Genomic DNA, 16,320 nt, shown 5'->3' with positions numbered 1-16,320 from the left:
CCTAGCTGTGACTTAGCTGCATCATCAACAGGGAATTGTTTTGTTTGCATTTTTACTTTTTATACATTTAAAATCGTAGGTTATGTAAATATTGCCTCAGTTTTTCAAGTGGGGTGAAAACTCCTTAAGGCAAGCCTTTGGCAGCTCCTGCCGTACGGGTTCACGCTACCATCAGCATCTATTTGGTTCTAATCAACCCTTTGCATGCATTTTACACTTCAACAGGCCCACAATGATCTTACAGGGAAGTTATTTGACCAGTGACACAGAAAACTGTTCACACTTTTAATCAGCTCCATACTTCTGCCTAATTACAGGGGTAGAAAATGAGATTGGCAATTAATACAAACATCTCGAAACATGAGCAACTGAAAGAATACTGATGCCACTTCTTCAGTGGCATACAGTTGTTAAAACATCAAAAACAGCTATATAAAATAAGACAAGCCTTTTAACTAAAAAGCGGACTCCTGGAGGGGATCCAAAAAAGAAAAATCCCAAGGGAGTCCATCTCTGAGAGGGAATCCTACTGCACTGGCAGTGTGGCAAACAGAGATACCCAAAGAGGCACATTACCCTCCTCTGCCACATAGTGTGGTTTTGGACCTGGTCAAGAGCTCTTGGAGCTCTAGCACATCTTCAGTCAATCCTCCTTCTCTCTATTGTCTGCTTTACATTCTCAGCTACTAGTCGCTTTGCTGCCGCTGTCAGTCTTTGGTTTCGATGAGCCATTTTGATCACCGTTCTCCAAGTCCAACTCTGCCTCATTTTCCCCTGCTCCTTCTTCTTCTTCCTCTGCGTCCTTTTCCACCTCGTCCTCTACCTCCTCCTTTTCTCCATCTTTCCTTTTCTGCCCCAGGCCTTGTTTGTCTCTGAAGACCTCCACACCTAACATTCGAAGGTAATGAAACCTCTCGTTGCGGGGTACAAAGGCTCGGATGGACGTCTTTCCCCTCCAGCCACACAGCTGGATGGGACACTGAGGCTCCGCTGGGTTACTGACAAACAGAGGGTGACGGTACGTTTTAGAGCTAAACAAAAACCCTGCTAATTATGCTTAAAATGATCATCATAAGATACACACATAGACACTGAAAAATATTCGAATGGCTTACTTTGGGTTTGGAATGTACTTCAGCACAATGCTACCCATTCCTGTGGAGAGAACAACAATGGACAAAGACAATGAGTGACTGGGAAGTGGCAACGAATTCTTTCAAAACCAATTTCAATAATGATGCGCAATGCTAACGATATCAGCTGATAAACGCTTTAAAATGGAATCTCCACATCAGCCCAAGCTGAACACTGAAATACTAAACATGGCATGTTGAACATACAAGGTGAGTAATTGTTCCCAGCAAATGAGCACTTAGAAAAAAGAACTGTCTGTATCTGCCGGTGGTCCATCATGAGAAGGGTAGGTATGATAATATGTTAATTTCACAACATGAGAGACTTCATGTGCATATATTGGTATCGACAACTGGCCAGAACTAGTTAAAAAAAAATCAGCATATTGGATATTAGCAGAAATCCAGTATCATGTAGCTGTGATTTTAATGTTTCACCTAGCTTGCTATGTACAGCTTTTCAGATGATAATTGAAGAATTTATGTTCCTCTTTCGCTTGTTGCCAGCCGAGCAATGACTCTTACGGTTACTAATCTCCTCCGCTAGACTACTGCAGCCTCCCTAAATTCTGTTTTAACTCTTTGTGCTGGTTTAATATTTGTATCAGTCAGAGGTCTGGTCGTATCAACAATAACAAAAGCGACTTTCACAATCGGTGGATATCACATCTCAGACAAAACAAACATCGACTCAACCTCTGCCCTCCTTTCACGTTTCTTTCACAACAAGAAGTACATGAGAGCCAACAAAATAATAATCCAGTCAAAACCATAAGCCAACATCGCATGATAAAATACACTGAACAACTAAAGTTTTCTTTGTCCATCTTGTATCTGCTTCTCGTGAACTGGATCGATGTTCGCATGTGTGGAGAAGACACACAAACACCGACACTAATGCAGAGAAGCAGCAAAAGACAACAGCGGAGACTCTCACACTGAGCTGAAATGTACTGCACATAAACTAGGTAAAAAGCTGAAATAAAATACTTTGTCTTGGTGTTTGTGGCGCCACGTGAACACCACACCGTACTTTCATTTTTCTGATGCAGTGTGGGAGGCTTTCCTCAGTTTATCCACACAGGAAGGGCCAACAGGTTCAAAGGGAGGGACTCACATGCACTAACATGAATACACGCCTGGTGTAGCAACCAAAACATAGAAAAGAGGGACTGTGAATTCAGTCACTGCCAACAAAACCATCACTCCACTTTATCTCTATATAGCAGATCACTGTTTGCTGCAATATTAATGCTCAAAATCTTTAAGCTTTGCGCTCCCAGAAGTAACTATTTAGTTAGGATATAAGTCTAATATTATGGAATGAAACCGTACCCATTTTCTTGGCCTGAGCGTGAGCGTCCTCCTCCAGTTTGCTGAGGAACGGGTTCTCCTGGGTCAGCAGCACTTTGATGTCCTCCACACTCACTCTGATAATCCTGGAGCGAATGTACGGCTGTAGAGTGTAGATACCCTGCAGGACAGAGAATAGACGTGGATGACAATCTGCAAACCGTTCTAATGGATTCGAATTCTTTACAGTGACACTGTGCATATAAAATGAATTAATTATCAGCTTGTTTGAGTGTGAATTCTGCCGTCTGGTTCCCTTGTTACTCAGCCTCGGTGGCGGCTACGGTAATGATGGCAAGGAGACATTTTTTGTTTGAACACAAGACATTAAATGTATTATACACTCAAAGAATACGCAGTGTGTTGGAAGTCCTCGAAATATAAGCTTTGTATTTCACCATGCATCACTTCACATCATGAGGCTTAATTTGCATAGAAAAAGAGAATTACGGGTGTTGTGTGAAAACGTGCAGCTGAGATTCAGAAAGAATTCCAGGATAAATGCAGCTTTCAATTAATGCGACTGCGCTCGACAAAGAACAAGTGGCTTTACAGAAAATGATTTTCACTCCACTGAAGAAGATTTAATGTGTGCAGATGAATTGTGCTTGGCTGAAAAACTGGGCCCAAACAAATTCATATTTTGTGTGTGTGTGTGTGTGTGTGTGTGTCTGTTACCTCCTGAGCCAGTCTGAAGGCACAGCCAAACTCCTCGCCATCACTGTTGCGAGACCACACCTTCACCCCGGTGTTAATGACCTGAGAAACAAAAAATAAATAAACAAAAGCAGGCTGACATATGGCTCTGTACAGAAAAAAAAAAGTTCACAATGATGCCAAATTAAACCTCTGAAAATATAATCAGAGTCAGTGACTAATTATTGTACTTGTAGTCTTGCGGTATTACTGGTAATGTGTTTGTAATTATACCAAACTCTGTTGCTCAAGGCAGCTTCTATATAAGACCTTAAAAGACTGTGCAGCGGGTCTCTGGTGTCCCAGCGGGGGTGGCAGCAACTGTCGGTGATTTGCATTGGAAAATCCAACTACACATTTATAAATATTGTATTGTTAGTTGAAGTAGTGAAAAAAAAAGTGCATTTACTTATTTCAATGTGCTTGAGTGTTTCCATTCTCTGCTACCTTGCTCTTTGGCTTGATTTTAGTAGGAAATATTGTACTTTCTACTCCACTATGTATCCGACAGCTTTAGTTACTTTTAAGATGAGGCTTTAACACACACTTTAAATGTGGGTGAAGATTAAACCAGTGCGTTTTTTGCTTCTTCCAAAAAGCAGTGTGTAGTCGGTGTCACAACTCAGATGTCTGAGTGATGAACTGCTCCACCATCAGCAAAAAAAAATCAATAAATAGAGAAAAAAAAGTCTTAAATCTGAAAACAGATTTGTGGATCAAAACTTCATTTTTCTCTTCAATTAATGATGTGATGATTTATCTTCTGTCCCTGTATATAAAACTGCATATGAAATCATTTAAACCTGCAGCAGCTTCACCTGTAACATGCTGCTGACACACCGATGCCTCATCATTAATAATATAATGATGTCAGATATAATAATAGATCAGAGACCAACACCAGTTCTTTTACTTTACTACCTCAGCTACATTTTGCTGCCTATACTTGTGCACTTTTACTTTAGCAGGACATTTCATGCAGGACTTACTTGTAATAGAGTATTTTTATAATGCTGTATTAGTACTATGACTTCAATAAAGCATCTAAATGTTTCTTCCAACACTGTTATAACCTAAAGGGCATGAAGGAAATCTAAGTAATATTTTGATAAGAGATCAAGATAAAATGATGTTTAACAATATTCTATTTGCACAAACAGAAAGACAAAAACACACCATTTCATCGATTTTCTTTGTGATATTTAAGATGTTATAAAAAACAGAGGAACGACAGAGGTCCCGTTTCTCAATTTCTATGTATGAATGAATGAATGAATCTGTACAAATGTGCAAGAATATATTTCAGTGCACTTTAGCCGATAGAGAAAATGACTAAAAAGTGAGAAACATCAAACGCCGATGAGAAAAAAAAAAAAAAGACACTCACACAGACACACACAGAGTGCCACCTGTGCAGGTGCTACAGGGTGGAGGTCCAGAGGGACTTGGGAGACAGTCCCATCTGTTTATGCTGACACACACACACACACACACACACTGACACACACACACACTGCAAAAACAAACTGATCTCTCAATGTAAACCCAATAAATCAGCGCTTAGATAAACATAATGCCCTTTCAAGCAGATCAATATTAGATACATTGTATCCTGGAAACAATTGATTATGGATTTGTTGCATCTATTTTTATCAGACTGAAATGCTCCATCATCCTCATCATCATCATCATCCTCCAGCCTGGCTTTCAGAGTGTGCGCTGATCTAAAACGTTGTCCCTGAAGAGAAGAAGAAGAAGCAGAAACCCACACACCTTCATGCGCTCGCTGTTATTGAGCAGCACGTTGCGGAGCTCTTTGGAAACCATGTACAAGTGTCTCTTCTTGCCTTCGTGGGTCCTGGTCAGGACATTGAGCTTGGGGAAGTCACCAGACAGATCATAAAAAGATCTAAAGAAAAACAAACAGGGTAAAAATTGTTTCGCTACACCGAAAGGCCAAACGGCAAAAATGTCAACATGGACTACAAAGAGGCGCTCACTGTATGGTGTTGAAGACAGGGTCATCCTCAGTTAGGAACACAAAGGGGTCTTCTTTATACCCAAACAGCCTCATCTTCTTAGAAGGAGGAGGCCTGAGAGAAGAAAGGGGTATTTATGATTCAAATTATTTACTTTAGTTCACTTAAATTACAAATATCCATTTAGCTGGGTTTGCTGTTAAAATAAAATAAAAAAAATCACATGGCAATAGTGTAAAAAAAGAAGGAGACAAACTTTACAGCATCTTGTATTGATAAACTACATAATTATCATCAACCTGACGGATGATCTTTTACAGAAAACATATTTCTAAAGGACCAATAATGGGTTTGTCAATCCAAAGAGTAAATTCTTATTCAAAAATGTCTTTTTGTCTTTATTTCTAAAAGCTCAAGATCTTTAATTTTCCTTTTATTTATTAGCTCGCCAGGCCAGCATGACTCACCCACACGTCCCCTCTTGTTTGGCACCAGCCTCCTGAGCCAGAGTCGCTCCTTTGGGCGCCTCCTTCTCTGCCTCCCCGTCTACTTTTCCCTCCGAGCCGCCCTTCTCCACCTCCTCCAGGGGACGCTCTGGGAGGAGGCAGGGAGCATCTGCTGGTGACGAGGCCGCCGAGGAGATTTCGCTCTGGGCCGCTGAGCTGGACGAGACGTCCTTCCTCAGCTGGAGACGAAGGGGAGGGGTGGGTGATGAGCGGACAAAGAAGAGAAGAAAAAGAAGGAGTCCCAGCTGTGGTTAGTGAAACTGAACAGGTGAGTGACGTACTGTGAGGGGGTAGGGGGGTTCAAAAGACATACCCACATGGAAGATGTCTGCTCCATTTCCCACCTCAAGTGAGACATAAAAATCTCTCATCCGTTAAGTGTGTTTGTGAAGAAGTACCTTGGGGTATCTTTTGTTCCAAGGCATCGGGGCTTTCTTCACCAACACAGCCACAAAGAAACCTCCGGTGTTCTGGTGATGAGGCAGAATCCTCATACTGGCATTAAAACACAGACACACAGAAACATAAATCATGGCTTGGAGTTTTATAGTGCCACCTACTGTGAGAACAAAAAAAAAAAGGATGGATTTTTTTCTTCTTTTCAGCATTTAATAAGAGGTGCTTGGACAACGTGGGACAACAGCGCCCTCTGCTGGAGCACACCAGGCTGGTGAGAGCACTAAAGCAGAGGCTGTGGGGGTAGAAATGACATCATCTGCTATTATGCCAGAGTGCAGGTGTGTTCATGTATGTGCAGCCATGCAGACTGGGTGGGAACGGGTTTGCCAAAAAAAAAAAGAAGTATAAATTAGACATATTACTCAGCTAATGAGTTTGGCATCAATGAAAAGAGAAAACGCTGCAAGTATGCGTTTGCTTCTACCTTCCTGCTTTCATGTCAATAAAATGGATGGATAAAAAAAAAAAGAAAAAGGCCTTTGGTTATTGAAATTACACACACTATTCTGAGCTGCATTAATGATAGAATAACACAATTTAACCCTCTGAATTCCAAGCATGTTTTGCTCCAGTTGCTTTTTTTCCCCCCCTCCACTAATTTTGTGCTCTTTTTTCGCTGCAATATAAAGTCCTGCTCCTCCATGGAGTCCAGCACAGCCATGGCTACAACTCAGAAATTCGTTTGTGAAGTATACCTCGGTTACAGTGCCATACAGATATAATACAAAAAATTAAAGTTGAATTTCTTTGATTTGTTTATTTATTAGAATCTATGTGTATAATATTCTTTCCAAGGGCCTACAGATGCTACAAATACTGGAAAAAGATAGGGGCTCCACATGCTACTGATAGGCAGTTTCACTACCTAAATGTACATGTTTATAAATCAGGCATTCTTCCCACTACTTTGCACCGAAACCCTGGAAAAACATTTCACCATGCTCGAGGTATCTTTCCAACAACTTGCTTTAAACTTGCTTGCATGCTTTTCAACTGTGTTGCGTTTATTTTATTGATCATGCATGTTTTATCTTCCTCTCAATCTCTCTTTTTTTATCTCCGTTTTGCTGCAACCTGAAGTTCATCCAAAAAGTTGCAGAATTTTTTTTTTGTCACATGAAAGCAATGTTTTAAATCCTAAATGTTTTACACAGACTCAGAAATGGGCATGTATGCACATCTGTGCCAATAACACAAAACTTTTTGAGAGAAGCGAAGGATAAGGTGGTTAACTTGACTGAATATGACTTGGTGTTATCAGGTTTTTGGCAGTTAAAGTGGACAATTTAAAGAAAAACCTCAAATGTATGTATGTAGCAAGAAAGGCAGGCCTGCAGTGAATGATTGGTATAAGAAGGTATTGAGTAAACTCCCTCCTGATCTACAACCTTTATGACAATGTTGAGGGATATATTAAAACATGGCAGTCTTGAATACTGTAGACCCCTCTGGACTGGACGGTGTGGCACCAAATTAACAACATTTTACTGTATACAGCCAACACTTGGAACTTAAACATGATCCTGTCATCCTGGTGCTGTGTTTGTGTATTTTTCCCTCTTTTTCTGCGCTACTGTGTTAAGTTAAGGTTCTTCAAAATCCCACAAAAAATGGTTCTGTGCATATTCTGAAACAAAAGTATATGTACCTTATTTTAAAAAAAAAAAGAAAACGCTAATAGATGAGGAAACATTAAGACGAGGGTTTAGGGGGAAAGTATCTGCACAGTACAAATAGTAATCAATATCTTGAGAGAAAGGGGACATTTTTATTAAGATGGAAAGACTAGCTTTACAATCACCCTCTGCGACAGCTCTATGTGTGTGTGTGTGTGTGTGTGTGTGTGTGTGTGTGTGTACCTACCATCTCTCCAGATGCATGCCAGCCAGCTTCTCTGAGTCCTTCGGCGGGAACATGGTGGGGCGGATCTGTGTGTGACGACTGCTCGGAACCTCGGACCAGTCGGAGAACCACTGGCCGTCTTTGGTCATCAGCTAGACGGGAAAGTTCGCAATCTGAAGTCAGGACACTGACAGACACAGTTCAGTAAAACTGAGGGCCCAAAGATTGTACCTTCCAGGACGTGACGCCAGGCATCCACTTCAGCCCTGGCAGGTCAGCTGAGCTGTCGGCGAGCTCCAAAGCTCCTGGCGCCGTGAAAGAAAGAGAAATTACAACTTGGCAGTAAAAAAAAAAGCAAGTGGCTACAATTCTACGTCATTTTCTTGTGAAATATTTAAACTGTCAAGCATGCAGGGTTTTAGTATAGATTAGTTTGTCATATAGTATTTTCAAGTTTGTGAACCTTTATTTCTGCATAAAATATGACCTTAACATTTTCACCCAAGTCCTAAAAAGCCAATAAAACAAATTGGTGATTTTATCTATTGAGGAAAATGATCCATTATTATATATCTGAGACTGGCAAAAGTATGCAGACCTTTGGTGTTCAGTGTTCTCATGAACTGGAACACTAGCCAAGGTGAGAGAAACCGTTAGTTGTTTAGAAGTAACTGTGAAGTGGTCGTCATTGTCAACCACTCCTGGGGACATAAACGTGGTCCTGAATTTGTCTGAGTGTGGATTTGTGGAGTCCAAACTCGAGCAGTGGTTTTGTGAAGATGCTTTTGTAACATTGTCCATCCCGATGTGTTTCATCAACTCTTTTTTATTCTTTTTGTTTGTGCCGGGGTACACCTCCACAGACGTGTTGTGAAGCTGAGACTTTGATAGATCCCTGTTCTTTTATTAAAACAGCACCTCCACTCACACCTGATTGTCACTGGATGGACTGAAAACATCTGACTCTAATTCTAATCACCTTCAATTAAATGGTTATTCTCGGGGTTCACATACTTTTCCCAGATACGTAGCATTGGGACTTTTTCCTAAAACCAATGCAGGTTTCGTTCTGCATATTTGGCGTTCCCCAGAGAGGTTCTTGTACCATCAAAGGAATATCATAAGAATTAATTTACTCAAGCACGGTAGTCGTTTGTCAAATGGTCTGAAATAGAATAAAAACTCTTAGATTTCTGTCAAGTAACAGAATCATTGCCTTTACTGCAAATGGACTGATCATGGTTAATACTGTGCATAGTCACCCCCTAAAGACCTAGTCTGAGCCAGGAAACATCTTTATCGCGTTTCTTTTATTGGTTTCTTGTTATTTACTTTTAATTACTGGGGAAATGTGATAATGTTTTAGGTCATATTCCTACAGAACTGTAGAAGATTCTCTCAAAACAACATACTTTCAGACACCACGGTAGATAAATATCAGAATGTTGTACGATCAAACCAAACCTTTCCCACATTAGCTTTGTGCAATCAAAAGATATGAGTTTGTGCTTTAATAAGTCTGATAAAAACCTACTTTTAGTTTGTGATTGTCAACTTGTTGGCCAACAAATCACAAATCTATAAGTTTATTAATCATTTGTGATGAATGCTAAATAATTGTTTGAGGCTTTTATTTATTTTTTTAAATAATGGTATCAAAAAGGATCTCCAGTGTGAAGTGCATTGCTTTCTAGTGCTTTATGTAGGCTCACACAGCTGCACCTCTATCATCCTGCTGTAGAGGAAAGAAACGCTCTTTCAACTAATCACAACCGTATTGTGCAGAATTAAGTCAAGGATGCAGCAACAGCGTTCACTCAAAATGATGACGGAGTATTAGTTTTGGTTGAATGAAAAGGGACAAGCGGCGTCATTAAAAGTGATAATTTACCAAAGAAAAAAACCTAAACAAAAAACTACCAGTGCTGCCTTACTGCACGATCCAAATCCTTATTAAGACTTATATCGTCTAAATGGTCGGCTGCTGCCTGGAGGTTTTCATTTCCTGAAGTGATGGGATTTGTTGAAATGGGAACATGTAGATATAGCGTGAAACGTGCAGCCAGTGGCAGGCTTATACCTGCAATCTACATGCCTTGAGTAAGACTAGAACAATAAGATAAGGTGAACATTGTTTGCTTTTTACATTTTATAAAGAACTGTTAGCTGCAGCCCTAAACATTGTAGTTATGCATCAGAGGAATTGAAATGTTTTAGTTGGATTCTCTTTGCACTGTCGTTGTCTTTTCTTAAATCTTGATGAATTCTCTGTTGCATCTTTCTTTCACTCATGATGTTTTTACTTTTAGACTGCAACTTGTGTCTTCTGATATTTTAGATTTTCTGAATCTGATATCTCAAGTGGATGTGTTGTTGTCAAGCCATATGACCTCCACAAAACGCAGACATGTGTTGGGTTGACTTTGAGTTTAATATACGGAAGACTGAACAAAAGACGTGGAGGAAACATACTACTCATAAAGAATCCTTTGAGTAACAGATTAAAAATAAATACTGGAACGCATAAAACAACCAAGAGTTGTGAAATAAATGTTGAACACATAATGTATAACCCTGTGAGAGTTGGTTTGTGTTCGTTACCTTCACTCTTCTCCAGCAGTGCTGCTATGACAGCTTCGTCCTCTATAGGGTTGAGTGAACAGGTGGAGTAGACCATCCTCCCTCCCACAGCCAGCTGTTCAACGCCGCGCACTGCGATCCGCAGCTGGAGCCTGGTGAGCACATGCGCACACACACACTCTGTAACGCTGCCAACTTTTTTAATTAGCACCAAAAGAACACACTCCATTCCCCTGTTGTTCAGTCAATTTGGTCTACCACACGAGTGCAGGAATTCCTGTTTTGTCGCATAAGTACGAGCACACTCACCCGTGGAGGTGCAGGCTGTTGCTGGTCGTCCATTTCTTCCACACATCTATGTTCTTCCTCATGGTGCCGTCCCCACTGCACAACACAGAGCAGACAGCAGCACCAGTCAGACACATCCCCGGTTTGGCCCGAGGCACTGAAACCACCAGAGATCCCCGACACTTCTCACAGGGCGAAAATGTCTGCAAAGCACAAACTGTCTAAACGCTGCGCTTTAGCTGACTGCTCACATCACTGCTGCCTGCCTCCCTCTGTCTTCATTACTGCTTTCCCTCCCCTCCCTCTCCCTATGTTGTGTTTGGCAGGGGCCTCCTGGCTTCAGCGCTCGAGCTGGCCAAACTCAGGCAGCATTTGCAAACTAATGCAGTTCTGTTTTGGCCACAAAATGATGCTAGAATTCAAGGGAAGAAGGATGTGGCTGCATGTGTTACCACTATAGTGAAATCCGAAGGAAACCAAGACATTATTAAAAGCCACTTTTAGGGAGTTTTAAGACATTATGTATTTGACAGACAGGGTGAAGCCACATCTCCATCTGTCACACAAAATCTCCTCTCCAGTCAAACACCCACACATGCAGCAGAGCTCAGCCATATAGTTTTTTTCTGTTGCAGCTTCCAAACCCTGACTCTCCCCATCAGTGGTGCCAACGCAATCCAGGTGCATTTGCTGACCTGCAGGGGACGTCGCACAGGATGCGGTCATAGAAGAGGATGTCCTTCTTGCCATCTGAGTCTATGTGGAGCGTGGGAATGCAGGAGGCATCGTGGTTGACAACCATGATGCATGGGCTGTTGAGACGCTTGGCCTGGTGCACAAGTAAGTAGCAGCGCTTGTTGTCCACGTCATTGGCGATGACGAAGCCCTCTGAAGAGTGGAGGTGTAGATTAAACCGACATTCAGCTGATGCGAAAGATGCAGAAAGCCGTGATCATGACAGCATTCTCAGTTCTGAATGTGTTTCTGTTACCTGGGAATGGCACGTCCATGTCGGCGTGGAGCATCTCGATCAGCTGTGCGGTCTTCGACCCTGGAGCTGCACACATGTCCAAGATCTGCACAGACATCCACGCATGTCAAAAGTGCAATGCATATTTTTTTTTTCTTGCTCTCCATGCACAAAGAAAGCTTTTTAGAAGGAGGCACAAGGGAGAAAAAAAATAGAAAATGCATTAAGCACTGTCAGATCTGCTATTTTTAACCTCTAAAAAGGCCGGTGTTTTTACCTTGTGATGGGGCTCAATCTTCAGGAGCAGAGGAGGGATCATGCTGACAGCTTCCTGTCGGCTGATGTTACCCTGCAAGGACAAACAAAGTTTAGACTCATCTCTTTGCATCTGATGACTTCTGACATTTTGCTTTAGCCGTCTGAACACCAAAACACATCAGTGGGTTTGAGAGGCATGTTGTCTTCAAAATAAGCGTAAAAACCATATAAATTACACCATTTAGCAGAGCTGGATTTTCAGCTTTCTGCCCGTTTGTGAACAAATCGTCTGTGGCATGTTTTTTCAAAATTGTGACATTTCATCAAAATTGGGTCTCATTAAAAAAAAAACAAAAAAAACTGGCCACTAAGAAACTAATTGCATCATCCATCCATCATCTACACCGCTTAATCCTCACTAGGGTCGCAGGGGGCTGGAGTCTATCCCAGCCGACTCAGGGTGAAGGCAGGGGACACCCTGGACAGGTCACCAGCCTATCACAGGGCTACACTTAGAGACAGACAACCAAGCACACTCACATTCACATCTATGGACAATTTAGAATCACCAATTAACCTCTACATGTTTTTGGACTTGTGGGAGGAAGCTGGAGAACCCACAGAGAACCCACGCTGCACGGGGAGAACATACAAACTCCACGCAGAAAGATTCCGATGTCCCCACTGGGACGCGAACCGGCAACCTTCTTGCTGCGAGGCAACAGTGCTACCAACTGCACCACCCTGCAGCCTAATTGCATCAGATCGTGCAAAGAAAATCTAAACATTCTGCACATGGAGAAGCCACTAGTGCTTCATCTGCAACCAACAGTCATGTGACAAACATTCTGTGATTATTTGGCTGAACTGCAGGCTGTGTTTAGACAGAGCAGAGGGGAGACACATACATTAACACATTTACATGAAGTCGAAAATAAAACATACTTGAGCAATAAAATAGATTAACCGTGGCTCAAAATTGGTGAGGTGACAGGGGAGCAAGTTGTTGGAAGATACGTTCTGCATGGGAAATATCTCCATGTCCAAGTACTGGGAAAAAATGGCTAGTTTGTAGACTTTACAAACATTTCTTTAGTTTATAATCTATAGTGAGTGGAGAACCCATTTTTTCCTATATTGGTAACACCACTTTGAAAAATGTTAAACACGGTTATTCCATTTGTTTTTGAATTTGTAAAATGAATAATCAAAGAAATTCTACTTTTATTCCCTTCTTTTTAACAATCTCAAAAGTTCACTCTCCTCCTAGCCATGGTTGTGCCATTTCCATAGAAGTGCAGGACTTTATATTGCAGTGAAAATGAGCCCACAGTGAGATGAGACAGAAGCAAAAACTCTGATGAACTCAGCCAGTATTAAACCGCGGGCCGGTCTGGTTTATTTTCTGTTTGACTCACTGATTCAGTTTCGCTGACCAAAAACTGGTGGAACTTCTCCAGCAGAGGAGACTTCCTGATGATCTTCCTGCTCATGTTGGTGTGCCAGGCCTGCTCATCGGGATACCTGGAGAGAACACATACTGAGTTTGAATCTGTTTTGTCTTTTTAGTGTTGGGCAAATCACGTGACATTTATTACCAGCTGAGAGCTTGTGGAGCTTCTATCTTCTGCCCATCGATATCCACCTCCTGGATGTCCTTGAAGTATTTTTCCTTCAGACAGTGAAGGATCTCCTTGGCATGGCTGGAACAAGACATAAGCGTGGAGAGATTGGCTTTATGTAGCTAGAAATATTGTCATCAGGCAGCAGTGATTCAACATGATATGACTAATTTAGCCTACTGTTGTCCTTTTTCAGCTGAAACTCTAGAGTTTATTTCAACGGGTAAGCTTTTATTTCTGCCTTATTCTTTCATATATGATTTCTCTATCATCATTTGCTGCTGTCTGATGAAGTGTCATTAAAGGCACTGCTCAAAAGCATAAGTGATTAAAGACGAATAACCAGGTTTCAATATCCACCGCAGCTAAACATTTATATTCAGTCTTTTTTTTATTATGTGTTTTCCTTACCCTGAAAAGTGGGAATTCAAAAATAACAGCTGTCATGTACTACTAACCTTACTAAATCATAAAAACCTTGAATAACAACCTATGAGGTGTATGCACTTGCCAGTAAGTGGCCCATGAAATGGACAACCTCTGGCACAATTTTGAGCATGAACGAGAGAAATCCAAGTCTGTCCACCTCACCTCTTGTATCCAGTGATGCGGATGGTTGCAGGAAGCGGTTCCCTCATTGCGTCCATGAACTGTTCGAACTCTTCCTCAGGCACCAGGCCCTGCTCCTTGTAGTAGTGCTCGAACAGCTTGTTCTCCTTGACAATGTCAGCGTAGCCAGCTCCCCAGCCCTGCAACACATGGACGCATGATGAGGATGTGGCGAGGATCACATCTGATTATTTTATGACTGCATTTGTGTACAGATATAACGGGAAAATCCTCTACTGGTCAATGCAGCTGTAGTCTTTGGTATGATAAAATGCTACGTAACTTGTCACTTACAAATCTGATAATTTAATTAATTTTTGCTTGAAGGAGGAGTAAAAAAAAATGAGAGAAAACTGCATAAAACCAGTTACATTTTAGTACAGTCTGATGTTCAATTCAGCTTGGAAAACATGCAGTACTTATTTCAATAACATTTAGATTTTTTTTGTTGTACACATGCCTGCCTCTTGTCTCCATGGTCGCTTCATAAGCTACAGCTGCAAATATTATATTAATAGCTACTGATCATTCACCTATTATTCTTATCAGGCATAAAAGCCCTCAAATGTAAGATGATATTGTTGACCAAAAACTCAAACAGCGTGTGGGTCATTTAAGCAGCAGATCTACCTTAAACTACTTGGCACTTGCTCATTTTGTATGAGCATACATATGATCTGTACCGGTGTACAGAGCTTGCCAGTGAACAAATTCACTAAGGCAAGAATGGACGGCCTCAGATGCAAGAAGCCCTTCCAAAAAGAAAAGGAGGATGTGGAAAAACAGTTGTCTCCTGTTGCTGTTATTAAAACAAGTCAGGCTAAGCGTGAACTGAAGTTTTAGTGCGTATTTATCAGCAACGCAGACAGCCAATGTGGTCTGATTATTATTACTTTGTGGGTAAACTTTTTCCACCTGCATCTCGTCCTCCTGTTACAGAGTAATAACAACCTGGAAGCTAAAACTGGTAGCTCTGGTTCAGCTCAGTCATTTGCAAACATTTTTGTCACAAGGTTTAGTTTAGTTTATTAAGCTACAGCAAAGCCACAGCTATTCTTCCAAGTGTCCAACAGAATTACATATACAAGAAAACAGAAAACATTATAAACGCAGAACAAAACAAAAGCCAAGTGAACTTTACACTTCCTCACATCTTGATGTACACATTAAATGTACCAGGTGTACAAGGTACACCTTTACATATGAGTATACCTATAAATGAACATAAATCAGACCTATTTAAAGACACACAGTTATAAAAACCACTGGACTGACCATACTGTGCGCAGAGCAGTGTCTCACATCTTAAATTCACTTTACAGTGAAATAACTACAAAGTGGTGCAATAATCAGGTTAAAATCTAGAGATCTCTGGATGAAGCTAAACCCCCAACGTGTCAAGATCCTAACAACACCTTACACTACAGGTGACTAATGGGAGGGGGTCACACATGGCTTTGAAACTAGCCACATCACCGGTAGCTAACAGCAAAGCTTTCTGGTGTTGTAGCTGTGTCTCAGCAGCATGACTGCACAACTACAGTACAGATAACCAACGACAAAACATTCCTGTGGTCAACAATCTCCTGTCGCTTGTACTGAATGTTTATACGTGGCCTGGCTAAGCACCTAACATTAGCAAGGTTTGCTGCAGCAGAAGTACGAGTCTTACAGCCTTGTCTCTGTCGTCCCTGCCGGCAGCACTCTGGTTTTTCTGCCTCTGTCTGCTTCTTTTCCCCATTTTGGAATAGCAGACAACTCTGGAGAAAAGTCTGCGGAAAAGCGTGGTGGATGGAAGCGGAGAAAAGCGTCCTATAACTCGGATAAAAAGTCAATGAGATGAGCCGCTGCGCTGTGTTTCCTCGGAGCGTGCTGCCTCTGACGCACGTGAAGCAGGACCCCTCCGAGGTGGCCGCGAAATGTGCCTGAACGAAAGTAAAACATCTTCGGGGCCATTTTTTGGGGGATATTTTAAATAGTACGACACAGAAATATGATTGTGATTGCTTAAGTGTAATGCAGCAT

General features: G+C 41.5%; 1 protein-coding gene across 1 annotated transcript; it reads right to left on the bottom strand.

Annotated features, from left to right (window-relative positions):
* Window positions 1-271: 271 nt before the first annotated feature.
* Window positions 272-16,171, bottom strand: nsun2 (NOP2/Sun RNA methyltransferase 2). Its single transcript, XM_008295170.1, has 19 exons — window positions 15,968-16,171; window positions 14,278-14,435; window positions 13,663-13,767; window positions 13,483-13,588; window positions 12,084-12,155; window positions 11,828-11,912; window positions 11,532-11,724; window positions 10,858-10,932; window positions 10,570-10,700; window positions 8,200-8,273; window positions 7,990-8,120; window positions 6,066-6,162; window positions 5,629-5,846; window positions 5,183-5,275; window positions 4,956-5,091; window positions 3,165-3,245; window positions 2,469-2,607; window positions 1,116-1,155; window positions 272-998 (listed from the first exon to the last, which is right to left on the bottom strand). The coding sequence occupies exons 1-19, from the start codon at window positions 16,034-16,036 to the stop codon at window positions 680-682; spliced, it is 2,322 nt and encodes a 773-aa protein (XP_008293392.1). The 5' UTR covers window positions 16,037-16,171; the 3' UTR covers window positions 272-679.
* Between the last annotated feature and the right edge of the window lie 149 nt (window positions 16,172-16,320).

This window comes from Stegastes partitus, unplaced genomic scaffold, assembly GCF_000690725.1.
Source record: "Stegastes partitus isolate 25-593 unplaced genomic scaffold, Stegastes_partitus-1.0.2 Scaffold1026, whole genome shotgun sequence".
NCBI lineage: Eukaryota > Metazoa > Chordata > Actinopteri > Pomacentridae > Stegastes > Stegastes partitus.
The sequence above is the reverse complement of the archived record's forward strand: the minus strand, read 5'-3'. Positions and strand labels throughout refer to the sequence as shown.

Bases quoted from the DNA above. Each gene is read 5' to 3' on its own strand.
- nsun2 (XM_008295170.1), bottom strand. From the start codon at position 16,036: ATGGGGAAAAGAAGCAGACAGAGGCAGAAAAACCAGAGTGCTGCCGGC. The intron at 8,274-10,569 runs GTAACGAACACA...TCACGGCGCCAG, and splicing joins ACTGCTGGAGAAGAGTGAAG to GAGCTTTGGAGCTCGCCGAC. The intron at 8,121-8,199 runs GTACAATCTTTG...TTTCCCGTCTAG, and splicing joins CTGGCGTCACGTCCTGGAAG to CTGATGACCAAAGACGGCCA.